We start from the raw sequence: 15000 nt of genomic DNA, 5'->3' as shown, positions 1-15000 counted from the left end.
ACGTTTCTGCCAGCTCGCGCCTTATTAGGATATAGGATATTATGGAGGAGGTACCCTGAGGACTATACCCCCATGACCATCCAAAGAATGGTAAGCGGAGAAGTTGGATAGCTGAATAGATAGCTACAGAGACAGTTAGATAGAAAGGTTACAGTTTCGGTACTATGGACATGAGTGGAATGTCACGGGAATGTCAAGAGTTGGAAGATGGATTCTTCAGGCTAAGCCAACTAGTAAGAGACCTGAGGTAAACCAAGTCTTGATTGGTCACGCTTGGAAATTCAGTCGGAAACTGTAATGACGGTTGCCTATGGAGGAAGAGGCGCCTGAGGACTGCAGCCCCCACGGATCCCCCAGGAATAGTGAGCAGAGAGGCATGATGGATGGATGGAAGGACGGACGGACGGACGGATGGATGGACTGATGGATGGATGGATGGATGGACGGATGGACGGATGGACGGATGGATGGACGGATGGATGGATGACGGATGGACGGATGGCTGGATGGTTGGATGGACGGATGGACGGACGGACGGACGGACAGATGAACGGATGGGTGGATGGATGGATGGATGGATGGATGGATGGACGGATGGCTGGATAGACGGATGGACGGATGGACGGACGGACGGACGGACGACGGACGGACGGACGGACGGATGGACGGATGGATGGATGGATGGATGGATGGATGGACGGATGGCTGGATGGACGGATGGACGGACGGACGGACGGACGGACGGACGGACGGACGGACGGACAGATGGACGGATGGACGGATGGGTGGATGGATGGATGGATGGATGGATGGACGGATGGCTGGATGGACGGATGGACGGATGGACGGACGGACGGACGGACGGACGGACGGACGGACGGATGGACGGATGGGTGGATGGATGGATGGATGGATGGATGGATGGATGGACGGATGGCTGGATGGACGGATGGACGGATGGACGGATGGACGGACGGACGGACGGACGGACGGACGGACGGATGGACGGATGGACGGATGGGTGGATGGATGGATGGATGGATGGATGGACGGATGGCTGGATGGACGGATGGACGGACGGACGGACGGACGGACGGACGGATGGACGGATGGGTGGATGGATGGATGGATGGATGGATGGACGGATGGATGGATGGACGGATGGACGGATGGATGGATGGATGGATAGATGGATGGATGGATGGATGGATGGACGGATGGACGGATGGACGGACGGGCGGACGGACGGATGGACGGATGGACGGATGGATGGATGGATGGATGGATGGATACTATGAATCGAAAGTAATTTAGCTTCTAGGAACAAAGAGTACTTAGACAAGTATAAAAATAGCAGCCAAAATTTCCTTCAAATTACTCCGAACCGTATTTAGAATACTGTGATAGACGCATCAGGTAATGCAGTTTCATATACACTATGATCGAAGGAAAAATAGATTGGACTGGCATGGTTGGCTTACTTTTAATCATAGGCCTGCTGCTTGCTGGATTGGGACGAACAGGTACTTAACATCACGACGACGACGACGACGATAACCACCACCACCACCACCACCACCACCACCACCACCACCACTACCACCACCACCACTACCACCACAGCTACATCCACGACCAATACCTATTCCTTTACTATCCACAAGGGGCTAAACACAGAGGGGACAAAAACAAGGACAGACAAACGGATTAAGTCGATTATATCGATACCGAGTGCGTAACTGGTACTTATTTAATCAAACCCTGAGAGGATGAAAGGCAAAGTCGACCTCGGCGAAATTTGAACTCAGAACGTAAAGGTAGACAAAATAGCGCTTGGCATTTCGCCCGGCGTGCTAACGTTTCTGCCAGCTCTCCGCAGAACAATACCGCCACCAACAACAACACCACCATCACCACCACAACCATCATCACCACAACAACTATAACCACAACCACTACTCACATTACTACTCCCGACCCCCTTCACCACTACCATCAACATGACCACTACCAACAATATCGTAGAATTAAGAGATTCTAAAAACCGTTGCCATTTAATTTCTTGTGAATATTGCCATAGAAACGCTAAATGTATTTCGTTCTCTCTTTTCGTTTTTTTAACGTCAAAAGCGTTGAAATAAAGTCAACAAAATAAAAAGAAAGAAAGAAAGAAAGGAAAATAAAGAAAAGAAAGTGAAGAAAAAGGAAAATACATAATCTTCAAGATGTCACTGCCAAAGGGGCAATGATGTCCATTGGGGATATTTGGGTGACGTTTAAAACAACAAAGAACTTATTAAATTATGTTCAGGTGTTTATGTGGCCAATCTTTGACAGGTAAACGCGTTTATATAACGCGTCGGATTCCTATGGCCGGGATATATGTGCTGTTAAATAAGGGTATAACTGTGAAATCATGGGCCTCGGACGAAATAATGCCCCCGGAAAAGTTACTGGAAGTGTTAAAGGACGGCTTCGATGGATTATTGTGTACCATCGCAGAAAACGTCAACACGGAGATCCTAAATGCAGCCGGTAAATAACATGCTTATTCTCAGTATATTTCTTTGTTATAATGTTTGTCTGTTATTGCTTTTGTTCCCACGTTCTCAGTTAAGGTCGCTCTGAATTTTAGGGTCCTACAAGCAGTGAGTTTTGGTTTTACAGAGTACTTCCGGCAAAACCATCTCGTGAAGATGCATTCCCCTGGCGGACATAATGCAGTTCCATATACACTATGATCTAAGGAAAAATAGACTGGACTGGCATGGTTGGCTTACTTTTAATCATAGGCCTGCTGCTTGCTGGATTGGGACGAACAGGTACTTAACATCACGATGACGATAACCACCACCACCACCACCACACACCACCACCACACACCACCACCACTACCACCACAGCTACATCCACGACTAATACCTATTTCTTTACTACCCACAAGGGGCTAAACACAGAGGGGACAAAAACAAGGACAGACAAACGGATTAAGTCGATTATATCGATACCCAGTGCGTAACTGGTACTTATTTAATCGACTCCGAAAGGATGAAAGGCAAAGTCAGAATGACAGATAATATTCACACCTGAAGACTTTCTTAACATTGGAAATAATGTGGAATCTCTCTTTAATCTTTGATAATGCTTTTATTGGATTTAAACAGAATCTTTGCTTTGAGGTGTTTTCCTTCATTGGCATTTTACAAACAAATGTCACGCATGGACGAGTTTGTGTTGATACCTACATCATATGATCTGCAATTTTTCAAATTTCTAATTCAGAATTTCTCATCCGCATTTCACTCATCATTCTTCCTTTGTAATCTTCTTATTCTTATTTCAACTGGAGATATGGATAACATGTATATATCTGAGTGAAGGCGTGTGGCTTAGTGGTTCTAGTATTCGGCCCACGATTGCAAGGTCGTGAGTTCAATTCCCGGCGACGCGATGTGTCCTTGAGCAAGGCACTTTATTTCACGTTGCTCCAGTCCACTCAGCTGGCAAAAATGAGTAGTACCTGTATTTCAAAGGGCCTGTCTTGTCACTCTCTGTGTCACGCTGAATCTCCTCTGAGAACTACGTTAAGGGTACACGTGTCTCTGGAGTGCTCAGCCACTTGCGCGTTTATTTCACGAGCAGGCTGTTTCCGTTGATCGGATCAACTGGAACCCTCGTCGTCGTAACCGACGGAGTACCAATATATATCTGAATCTACTGTGATTCCATTCTTGGATCGATTACCATTCAGTCCTAAGTACTCGAATGTTCTACTCTCGTGATTTTCTTACTTCAAACTCCTTTCTCATTACTGTATTCATCTTCTCGAACATTTCATTTCCACAGAATACAAAATCATTCGTCATCATTGCCTCAAATACCTGTCAGTTTCTTCCATACGCCATATCAGAGAAATAAAGCAATATCATAAACACCCACAACTCGCCCTACTTTGATTATGTTCATCCTTTAGGAGAAACAGTTGTTTGTTCTTTCTCGAGCCATGCCTGGCTCATAAGGGCCGGTTTCCCGGTTTCCTTCGCGTATAGGTTCCCCACCTGAACAGGATACCGGTCCGTCGCAGGTGAGCTGCAAGATGCAGGAGGAAAGAGTGAGAGAACGTTGTGGCGAAAGAGTCAGCAGAAGTTCGCCATTACCTTCTGCCGGAGCCGCGTGGAGCTTAGGTGTTTCGCTCATAAACACACACATCGCCCGGTCTGATATTCGAACCCGCGATCCCTCGACCGCGAGTCCGCTGCTCTAACCACTAGGCCATGTGGTTGATTAGTACAAAGCTGACTTTGTACAATGACCAAAGTGAATCATTCAACCCATACACACATCTGTCCAGTTTCAGAGGTGGCTAAGGAACACCATTCTCCGGTATATCGCCCTACAAAAATGTTGTGGTAAATCAAAAGTCTGCCCTCACCAATTCATAACTGATACACTTAGCATTATTAACCGCATGTCTGATCATATCATTACATTTCAGGACAGCTGACTAATCAAGCAGAATCGAGAGTGTGGTAACAATAAAGCTAAATACAAATTCACATATACAATATACGTATTTTTTTGTACTAGTAACCCAATGGAGGGCTATCTTCGATTCAATTTCCCATCTTCTAATGTTTGCTGTACTACTTCCGTCACTAACAAGTTCTGTCGCTCTACAATGCCATTTTTTTAAATGGACTGTCTGCGGCAATAGAACAAGTTTCAATGTTTAATTTTGCATTCATTTGCTTCTAATAATTAATGTTAAACTCATCTATATTGTCACTTAAAAAGAAGAAAAATTACGACTAGTATTTTAATTCTAAAATGAGATATCCACAACAAAAATATATTCCAAATAATCTTTTCAATTTTCTTTATTTTGGTTACACTTGTAGCAGAGAATCTAATTCTGGCATCAGTCAGATGCAGACTACAGGATATTTTATCAATGCACTTCGTTACATCAGGACAAACAACGATGGGGGTTGCCTTCCAAAAAGATAATCTCACCACTTGTCTCACTGGAGATCTCTTCTAAACCTGTGAAAAATCTGACAATTTTTATCTTTTTTTTTTACCTGTGTCAGTCCTTTAACTACGGCCATGCTGGGGTACTGCTTTGAAGAATTTTTTGTCAAATGAATCGATCCCAGTACGTAATTTTTAAAGCATGGTATTTATTCTATTAGTATCTTTTCTGAACTGCTAAGTTACTGGGACGTAAACACACAAACACTGGCTGTCAAGAGGTGGTGAAGGAGACAAACATACACAAGGACACAGGCTCATCTCTGTGTGTATGTGTGTGTGTGTGTGTGCGGCCATGTACATATACACACACATGAATCTATCTATCTATCTATCTATCTATCGATCTATGAATACACACGCACGCACACACACAAACACATATAAAATGTATGCATGTATGTGTGCATGTATGTATGTATGCATGTATATATATATATATATATATATATATATATATAGGCGCAGGAGTAGCTGTGTAGTAAGTAGCTTGCTTACCACCACATGGTTCCGGGTTCAGTGCCACTGCATGACACCTTGGGTAAGTGTCTTATACTATAGCCTCGAGCCGACCAAAGCCTTGTGAGTGGATTTGGTAGACGGAAACTGAAAGAAGCCCGTCGTATATATGCATATATATATATGTGTGTGTGTGTGTGTATGTGTTTCTGTGTCTGTGCTTGTCCCCCCAGCATCGCTTGACAACCGATGGTGGCGTGTTTACGTCCCCGTAAACACATAAAGTACTAGGCTTATAAAGAATAAGATTAAGTCTTGGGGTCGATTTGCTCGACTAAAGGTGGTACTCCAGCATGGCCGCAGTCAAATGACTGAAACAAGTAAAAGTTTAGTAAAAGATAAGATATGTATATATATATATATATATATATATATATATATTATTAAAAACAATTTGTTTCGGTTCCGTGCTACTTCAAATTTCGCAGGCCCCTAACAGGGGCCCGACTCCCTCAGGCTGCTGGAATACCTAGTTCCAGAAGCCTGAAGGAGTTGGACTTCCGTTAAGGGCCTGCGAAACTTGTAGTAGTACGGTAGTACGGAACCGAATGAAAAAGATTTAAACGATACATGTAACTCCTACCAAACGTGTTGAGTTCCCTTTTCATTTGTTTATCCACTTACTCGTGTGTATGTGGTGTGTGTAAATATATATATATATATATATCTATATATGATATATGTATATATATATATATATGTATATATATATATAATATATATAATATATATATATATATATATATATAGTATATATATATAATATATATATATTAAAAACAATTTGTTTCGGTTCCGTGCTACTTCAAATTTCGCAGGCCCCTAACAGGGGCCCGACTCCCTCAGGCTGCTGGAATACCTAGTTCCAGAAGCCTGAAGGAGTTGGACTTCCGTTAAGGGCCTGCGAAACTTGTAGTAGTACGGTAGTACGGAACCGAATGAAAAAGATTTAAACGATACATGTAACTCCTACCAAACGTGTTGAGTTCCCTTTTCATTTGTTTATCCACTTACTCGTATGTATGTGTGTGTGTAAATATATATATATATATATATATATAATATATATATATATATGATATATATATATATATATATATATATGTATATGTATATATATATATATATATTATATATATATATATATATATATATATATATATATATATATATATATATAAGGGTGTTCGGGTTGAATTTGACGATTTCTTTGTCTCCTTTTATCAGAAATGGTTTGATGTACTAATAAGCTGTTAGCCACGATGAGCTGAGCATAAATATTAAAGTTGTACTTAAGGAAAAGTTAGCTGACATGGAGGACTGGAAGCCATCTGAATATTGGAAAAGAGTTACCTGTATTACGATGATACGCGCCAGATATCAAAATGCCACATTATTATGACTGCTGCTCAATGCTCTGTGAATACTGCAAAGGCTGTACGACGCAACAGGAATAGCTGCAATGGATACGAAGTCGTGGCCAGCAGGAGGGAACACAGCAGGCCTTTTGACTGTCTGCATACCAGAATTCATTCAACAACTGCAAGACAAGGGACTTTGGCTTAATTAAGACAGCTATGTGAAACTCTGGGTCTTGTTGTAAAACCCTCGCCGGAGAGCCATATGTGTGGCAGTAGGATTCGGCTCTTTGCCATACCTCCGAAGAGATTCTGAAGTGTTTGTCGGAGAATTTCTACGATTCCATCTGCTCCAGTTTGTAACCTCGTAATTGTTATTCCATGGATTGCTATGTGTGAGGCGCAGTTTAGAAAGACACTAACCGCTCTGCCTGCAATACCAAGGGCCGAGCTGGTTTGCCAAAATCAAGGAGATTTTCGAAGATCTTCACAGGGACCTAGTGAAAAACGCACGCATCGGGTTCCGGAGCTGTCTTGAGGCTGTGGTGGAAGCTGAGGGCGGCTACTTTGAGTAAACTGTTATCAACCAGTTGGTGTTTTTTTTTTCAAAATAATTTTGAATTTTTTTAAGGGCATATCGTGTTTTCTTTTCCTTTGCAAAAGGTCAAGTTTAGCTCAAAACCCTATACACACACACACACACACACACACACACACACACACACACACACACACACACACACACATATATATATATATATATATATATATATATATATATATATGCTTGATTGGTCCGTTAAGAGGGCCTACCCACCCCTGGCGACAATGGCTATTAGGGAATTAGAACTATGCAGACACAAAGATCGGTTAAATGCTATGTTTTGTCTGTTTAATTATTTGTGTCTAGTTTTCCTTTTTTTCTTTTTGTTTTATCATTTATTTTCTCACCAATTTTGCTGATGTAATAAATACTGATGCGATGTAATACATTTAATGTATCACTTGATAGTATATCCTACAATAGTATAAAAGTTTTGGCTGGTAAAGCGGAGATGAAACAATTGAAGCGTTATGCAATAAAGCACGTGTGCTCAATTCAATCTTGCTTGTGTACACTTATATATATATAAGCCAGAAGCTTTAAGCTTATATAAAAATACTATTATTATTATTTACTGGCTTGTAAAGTCGGAGCCATATAAAAAAACCATTCGCATTGAAAGCATATATATATATATACAATATTCCTTTATTCTTTTACTTGTTTCAGTCATTTGACTACGACCATGCTGGAGCACCGTCTTGAAGGGTTTCAGTTGAAGAAATCGACCCCGGCACTTACTTTTTAAGCCTAGTACGTATTCTGTCGTGCAATATACGAGGGGCGCCAAAAAGTTCCTGGCTTTGGGCAAAAAGAAAATACAGGAGAATCAGTTAATTATGATTTTGTTCAACATATTCCCCTCTCAGATTCACACACTTATGGCATCGACCCCATTTTCCAAACACAGACAAAAAGACTATGACGAGCGGCTGCAATAACCCTGCTTCGCTTCTGCACGCAGGGTTAATAATACTAGCGGTCGCTCGGCCTTCGCCCGCTCTGTACTGTACTCAAATCTTTATATATAAAACTGAAGTTGTGTGTGTGTCTGTCTACTCCGATTTAGATTTCTAACTACTCCCACATTTTGCGGTGCAGTTTAACCAAAACCGGGTATCTTATAGTCGTGATTCATATCGAGCCCTTCTAGGTATTAGCTCGCGTCTACGATGAGTCTACGATTTAAAAAAAATTTACCATCACTTTTCCGCATTTTTAATGCATTTTTTGCTCGGTTTATATAAGGGAAGTAACTCTCTAAAAATTCTAATATAGTTATTTTCCTTACAAACCCGAGCAACGGCGGGTGATACTGCTAGTGTATTCATAAGGTATATATTGTAATGTCCATGTGTCAGATCGTAGTTAAATGTTACTCTTCACGAGAAAAATAACTAAATTCCAACCTGACGTGTCATTGTTCGGATGTTTCCTGTTCTCTTGGAACGAGCATTCCTGGCTGCATTATTTTGAAATTGTTCTGTTTAATGCCTGTTCCTTTAGGTCGGCTTGTCTAACTTTTATAGATATCACCAAACTTCACTTCGAAAAACAAAAACACGATTGCTTCGAACCATAACATATGTAACACAAGGAATGTTCAAATAACGATATAGTTGAAGACTATCTATCTATCTATCTATCTATCTATCTGTCTATACATACATACATACATACATACGAGCCGAATTGCACAGTGTCTCACACACACACACACACACACACACACACACACACACAAACACACACACACATATATATATATGTGTTTTGAGGACATGCAATGGATTCTAAACAACTTCTCGCGTGCATCAAAGGCTTCTGGTATGACTATTAGCATCCAGAAAACTGAGCTTGTCCATCGGCCCTTTTGTGGCCATCTTCCCAATGTTGCCCCTTCTGTATTTGTTGATGGGAAAGCATTAAAAACTGTTTCCCCCTTCACTTATCTTGGTTCCATTGTGTCCAATAATGCCAAGATGGATAAAGAAATTGAGTCCAGAATCATCGGGAAGGCTAATTCCATTTTCGGTAAGCTTTGGAACAGCCACGACATATCAATGTATATAAGTCGGTGGTTTTGACAATGTTGCTTTACGGTGCTGAATCTTGGACCCTGTACCAAAAGGCACATCAACCAGCGCGACAAATTTTATGTGCGATGCTTGCGTACTATCCCCACTAAAACCGAGTGACTATATTCGTAACAGTGAGATGCTAACAAAATGCAACACATCAGATATTGAAGCCATCCTCATCAAATTACAGCTTAGATGGTCAAGTCATGTCTCACGTATGGGTGATATCAGAATTCCGAAGCAACTTCAAGACAAACTAAAAGATAATCTGAAGCGATGCAATATTTCCTTTTCTTCCTAAGAAAACAAAGCATCAGAACGTAGGACCTGGCGCCACTCCTGCTTCTCTTCAGTTCAAAGATTTGAGCAAAGTCGACTCCAGCATCAGGACCAAATTTATGCAAGCGTGAAGGCCCGCTGGCAAAACGCTGCTCCTCTTATCTGGTTTTGTCGCACGAACTAAAGCAGGCCTTGCCGTCTACCCAAGAAAACACATAGTGAATGATCCACAAGCACTCGAGCAAATTGAGCCCTCAACTTGACCCTTTGCCAAAAGGTTTGCAAGGCACCAGCAGGCCTCAAGAGATACATTCGTGTCCATAGAACATGATCAATGCTTTATTTTACTGAACCCTCATCTGTCGTTCACTTCGAGAGAATCTATCATACATACATATGTATGATAGATATATCTATTTCTTTACTACCCACTAGGGGCTAAACATAGAGGGGACAAACAAGGACAGACAAACGAATTAAGTCGATTACATCGACCCCAGTGAGTAACTGGTACTTAATTTATCGACCCCGAAAGGATGAATGGCAAAGTCGACCTCGGCGGAATTTGAACTCAGAACGTAACGGCAGACGAAATACGGCTACGCATTTCGCCCGGCGTGCTAACGTTTCTGCCAGCTCGCCGCCTTGTATGATAGATATATCATACATGTAAAGGCGGCGAGCTGACAGAAACGTTAGCACGCCGGGCGAAATGCTTAGCGGTGTTTCGTCTGCCGCAATGTTCTGAGTCCAAATTCCTCCGAGGTCGACTTTGCCTTTCATTCTTTCGGGATCGATTAAATAAGTACCAGTTACGCACTGGGGTCGATGTAATCGACTTAACCCGTTTGTCTGTCCTTGTTTGTCCCCTCTGTGTTTAGCCCCTTGTGGGTAGTAAAGAAATAGTTATATCGTCTGCTGTTACGTTCTGAGTTCAAATTCCGCAGAGGTCAACTTTGCCTTTCCTCATTTCGGGGTCGATGAATTAAGTACCAGTTACGTACTGGGGTCGATGTAATCGACTTAATCCCTTTGTCTGTCCCTGTTTGTCCCTTCTATGTTTAGCCTCTCGTGGGCAATAAAGAAATAAGAATCTATCATACATACATTTATGTGTGTGTGTGTGTGTGTGTGTGTGTGTGTGTGTGTGTGTATGTGTGTGTGTGGTTAATCTTTATGTATAAAAGTGAAGTTGTGTGTCTGTCTCCTACGATTTAGATTCCTAACTACTCCCACATTTTGCGGTGCAGTTTAACCAAAACCGGGTATCTCATAGTCGGGATTCATATCGAGCCCTTCTGGGTATTAGCGCGCGTCTACGATGAGTCTACGATTAAAAAAAAAAATTACCATAATTTTTTTTCCATTTTTAATGCATTTTTTTGCTATTTTTTGGCTATAACTCTCTAAAAATGCTTATATAGTTATTTCCCTTACAAACCCGAGCAACGCCGGGCAATACTGCTAGTGGATAATAAAACGAATGGTTTACACCTGGTAGCTTACTAGTAAACCACGGTCACTTCTACAGTGATTGTTATGTATATGGCAAATGAAAGACGGAAGATGGAATATATGCTAGAGGTGTCGAAATAATTGTCGTGATTAATAATAAATTCTCGTATATTCCATCTTCCATCTTTCATTTGCCATATATATATATATATATATATATATATATGTGTGTGTGGTGTGGTGTGTATATATACATATGTGTATACATACATATATATGTGCGGGTATATATATACATACACATCTATTTATATATATATATATATATATATATATATATATATATATATATAATATATATATATATATATATATATATAGATGTGTATGTGTGTATGTATGTATGTATGTATGTATGTATGTATGTATATTAAGGCGGCGAAATGCGTAGCCGTATTTCGTCCGTCGTTACGTTCTGAGTTCAAATTCCGCCGAGGTTGACTTTGCCTTTCGTCCTTTCGGGGTCGATAAATAAAGTACCAGTTTCGCACTGAGGTCGATGTAATCGACTTTATCCCTTTGTCTGTCCTTGTTTGTCCCCTCTATGTATAGCCCCTTGTGGGCAATAAAGAAATATATATATATATATATCTCTTATTATAAAAGGCAGATTTTATCTGCCTCCCTTTGTATCTTATAGAAATCTACAATATAGGATTTCTTCAATTACAATTTACCTAGCATTTTTAAGAGTAGAATGCATCGGGTCGTGACAGGTCCACTTTTTAAAATTTCAACCCCAATTAAGCAAAATTTAGAGAAAACTCACATTGTGGTGTATGAGTCAAATGCTTCTCTTATCTCTTATTATAAAAGGCAGATTTTATCTGCCTCCCTTTGTATCTTATAGAAATCTACAATATAGGATTTCTTCAATACAATTTACCTAGCATTTTTAAGAGTAGAATGCATCGGGTCGTGACAGGTCCACTTTTTAAAATTTCAACCCCAATTAAGCAAAATTTAGAGAAAACTCACATTGTGGTGTATGAGTCAAATGCTTCTCTTATCTCTTATTATAAAAGGCAGATTTTATCTGCCTCCCTTTGTATCTTATAGAAATCTACAATATAGGATTTCTTCAATTACAATTTACCTAGCATTTTTAAGAGTAGAATGCATCGGGTCGTGACAGGTCCACTTTTTAAAATTTCAACCCCAATTAAGCAAAATTTAGAGAAAACTCACATTGTGGTGTATGAGTCAAATGCTTCTCTTAGTGTGGGATACAGCACACGCAAACGCACACACACAGTGTGCCACAAATAAAGTGAAACTAATTCACTTTCTGTAGTGAGTGACTATTTCACTCTACATTCCCACTTCCTCTTTACACACATAGACACGCAAATATATAAATAAAATTGTAAGCTAACGTGTGTGTGTGCGTGTGTGTGAGTGTGTGTGTGTGTGCGTGTGTGTGTGTGTGAGGATGCGTGTGTGTGTGTGTGAGGATGCGTGTGTGTGTGTGTGTGCGTGTGCGTGAGTGTGTGACAGGAAAGTTTTTTACGACGAATATAAGACCTATATCCAAGTAGCAGAAAGATCGCCCAAAAGTGTATATAGATATTTAAATGTATTTATATATTCATCTATACACAGATGTATGTATAATGTGTGTGTATATATTTCCATAGCGGTAACATTTCACTCCATACAAAGTTTTTTAGGACGAATATAAGATCTAAAGTTATCTCTAAGAAAAAGAAAGATCGCCCAAAAGTGTATATAGATATTTAAATGTATTTATATATTCATCTATGCACACATGTATGTATAACGTGTGTGTATATATTTCCATAGAGGTAACCTTTCACTCCATACAAAGTTTTTTAGGACGAAAATAAGATCTAAAGTTATCTCTAAGAAAAAGAAAGATCGCCCAAAAGTGTATATAGATATTTAAATGTATTTATATATTCATCTATACACAGATGTATGTATAATGTGTGTGTATATATTTCCATAGAGGTAACCTTTCACTCCATACAAAGTTTTTTAGGACGAATATAAGATCTAAAGTTATCTCTAAGAAAAGAAAGATCGCCCAAAAGTGTATATAGATATTTAAATGTATTTATATATTCATCTATACACACATGTATGTATAATGTGCGTGTATATATTTCCTTAGAGGTAACCATTCAATCCATACAAAGTTTTTTAGGACGAAAATATTTATATATAAAAGAAAGGTTGTGTGTCTGTCTACTCCGATTTAGATTCCTAACTACTCCCACATTTTGCAATGCAGTTTAACCAAAACCGGGTATCTTATAGTCGTGATTCATATCGAGCCCTTCTGGGTATTAGCGCGCGTCTACGATGAGTCTATGATTTCACAAATAGTTTACCATCATTTTTTTCCATTTTAATGCATATTTTTTTTAATAAAGGGAAGTAACTCTCAAACTTCACACCAATATGCGTGCTCATATGCGACGTAATATCACATCAGCAGCATTTCCTCACACCCTCCTTGCACTTGGCGAAGGCAAAATACCAGGGGATGAAAATGGTAATATTGCCATCGATTCCATTTGTACCATTGTTAAGACGCCTTCTGATCTCAGAGATGCAGTGTTCCCAGATCTACAAGCTAATTATCAGAATATGGATTGGATTGGCAAAAAGGCTATACTGGCCCCGAGGAATAAAACTGTTCACCATATTAATGATGAAATACTAAAACTCATTCCTGGGGAAGTCTATGTATATCAGTCTATCGATACAACTCCTGACCCAGAGGACGTCATCAACTATCCAATAGAGGTACTCAATTCCTTTGAGCACCCCGGACTACCACCACACTTTCTCAAACTTAAAGTTGGTGCCCCTATAATGCTCATCAGAAATTTGGTTCCCCCAAAACAATGCAATGGCACACGTTTTATCGTTAAGTCCTTATCTCCCACCGTAAACTTATATCAATATTTGCCTGAATAATCATCATAATTCAGTGCAATCATTAACAGTACTTTCAAGCAATTCAGCCCCGAGCAACGCTGGGCAATTCTGCTAGTATATATATATGTATATAAATAACTATTTATATACACATAGCTATATCTACCTATTGATGTGCATACATATGTGTGTGTGTGAGTGCATGAATGAGTGTGGGTGCGCGCATGCTGGTTTACATTTTGTCGACTCGATTCGCCTTCATTCATAATTGTCACTCACTCCCATCCCGTCCGTTGTTTTAGCTTTCTCTTCCTATCGTATCTGCAGTGTCCATAATTTATCTTTACGACTTCCACACTTCTGAACTTTAAATTGTAAAGGTAATTTATTCCCCATAAGGCGGCGAGCTGGCAGAAACGTTAGCACGCCGGGCGAAATACGTAGCCGTATTTCGTCTGCCGTTACGTTCTGAGTTCAAATTCCGCCGAGGTCGACTTTGCCTTTCATCCTTTCGGAGGTCGATAAATTAAGTACCAGTTACGCACTGGGGTCGATGTAATCGACTTAATCCGTTTGTCTGTCCCCTCCATGTGTTAGCCTCTTGTGGGCAGGAAAGAAATAGGTAATTCATTTCCCACCCTCAAGGATCAAATTAGTAAAAACACGCAACAAAACTGACCCATTACCAATTTTATTTAGTGAAAAT

At 40.2% G+C, this 15000-nt stretch overlaps 1 protein-coding gene across 1 annotated transcript in view; it reads left to right on the top strand.

Moving 5' to 3' along the window:
• The first annotated feature begins 2221 nt into the window (after positions 1 to 2221).
• LOC115217818 (glyoxylate reductase/hydroxypyruvate reductase-like) overlaps positions 2222 to 15000 on the top strand; it is a 23672-nt gene continuing 10893 nt past the window's right edge. Inside the window, exon 1 of the mRNA XM_036507804.1 lies at positions 2222 to 2535. Coding sequence (XP_036363697.1) covers positions 2304 to 2535 — 232 coding nt within the window. The 5' untranslated portion in view covers positions 2222 to 2303. The remainder of the gene's footprint in view (positions 2536 to 15000) is intronic.

Source organism: Octopus sinensis, linkage group LG12 (assembly GCF_006345805.1).
Source record: "Octopus sinensis linkage group LG12, ASM634580v1, whole genome shotgun sequence".
NCBI classification, from domain to species: domain Eukaryota; kingdom Metazoa; phylum Mollusca; class Cephalopoda; order Octopoda; family Octopodidae; genus Octopus; species Octopus sinensis.
Note: the sequence above shows the minus strand (reverse complement) of the source record. Positions and strands in the feature narration are given on the sequence as shown.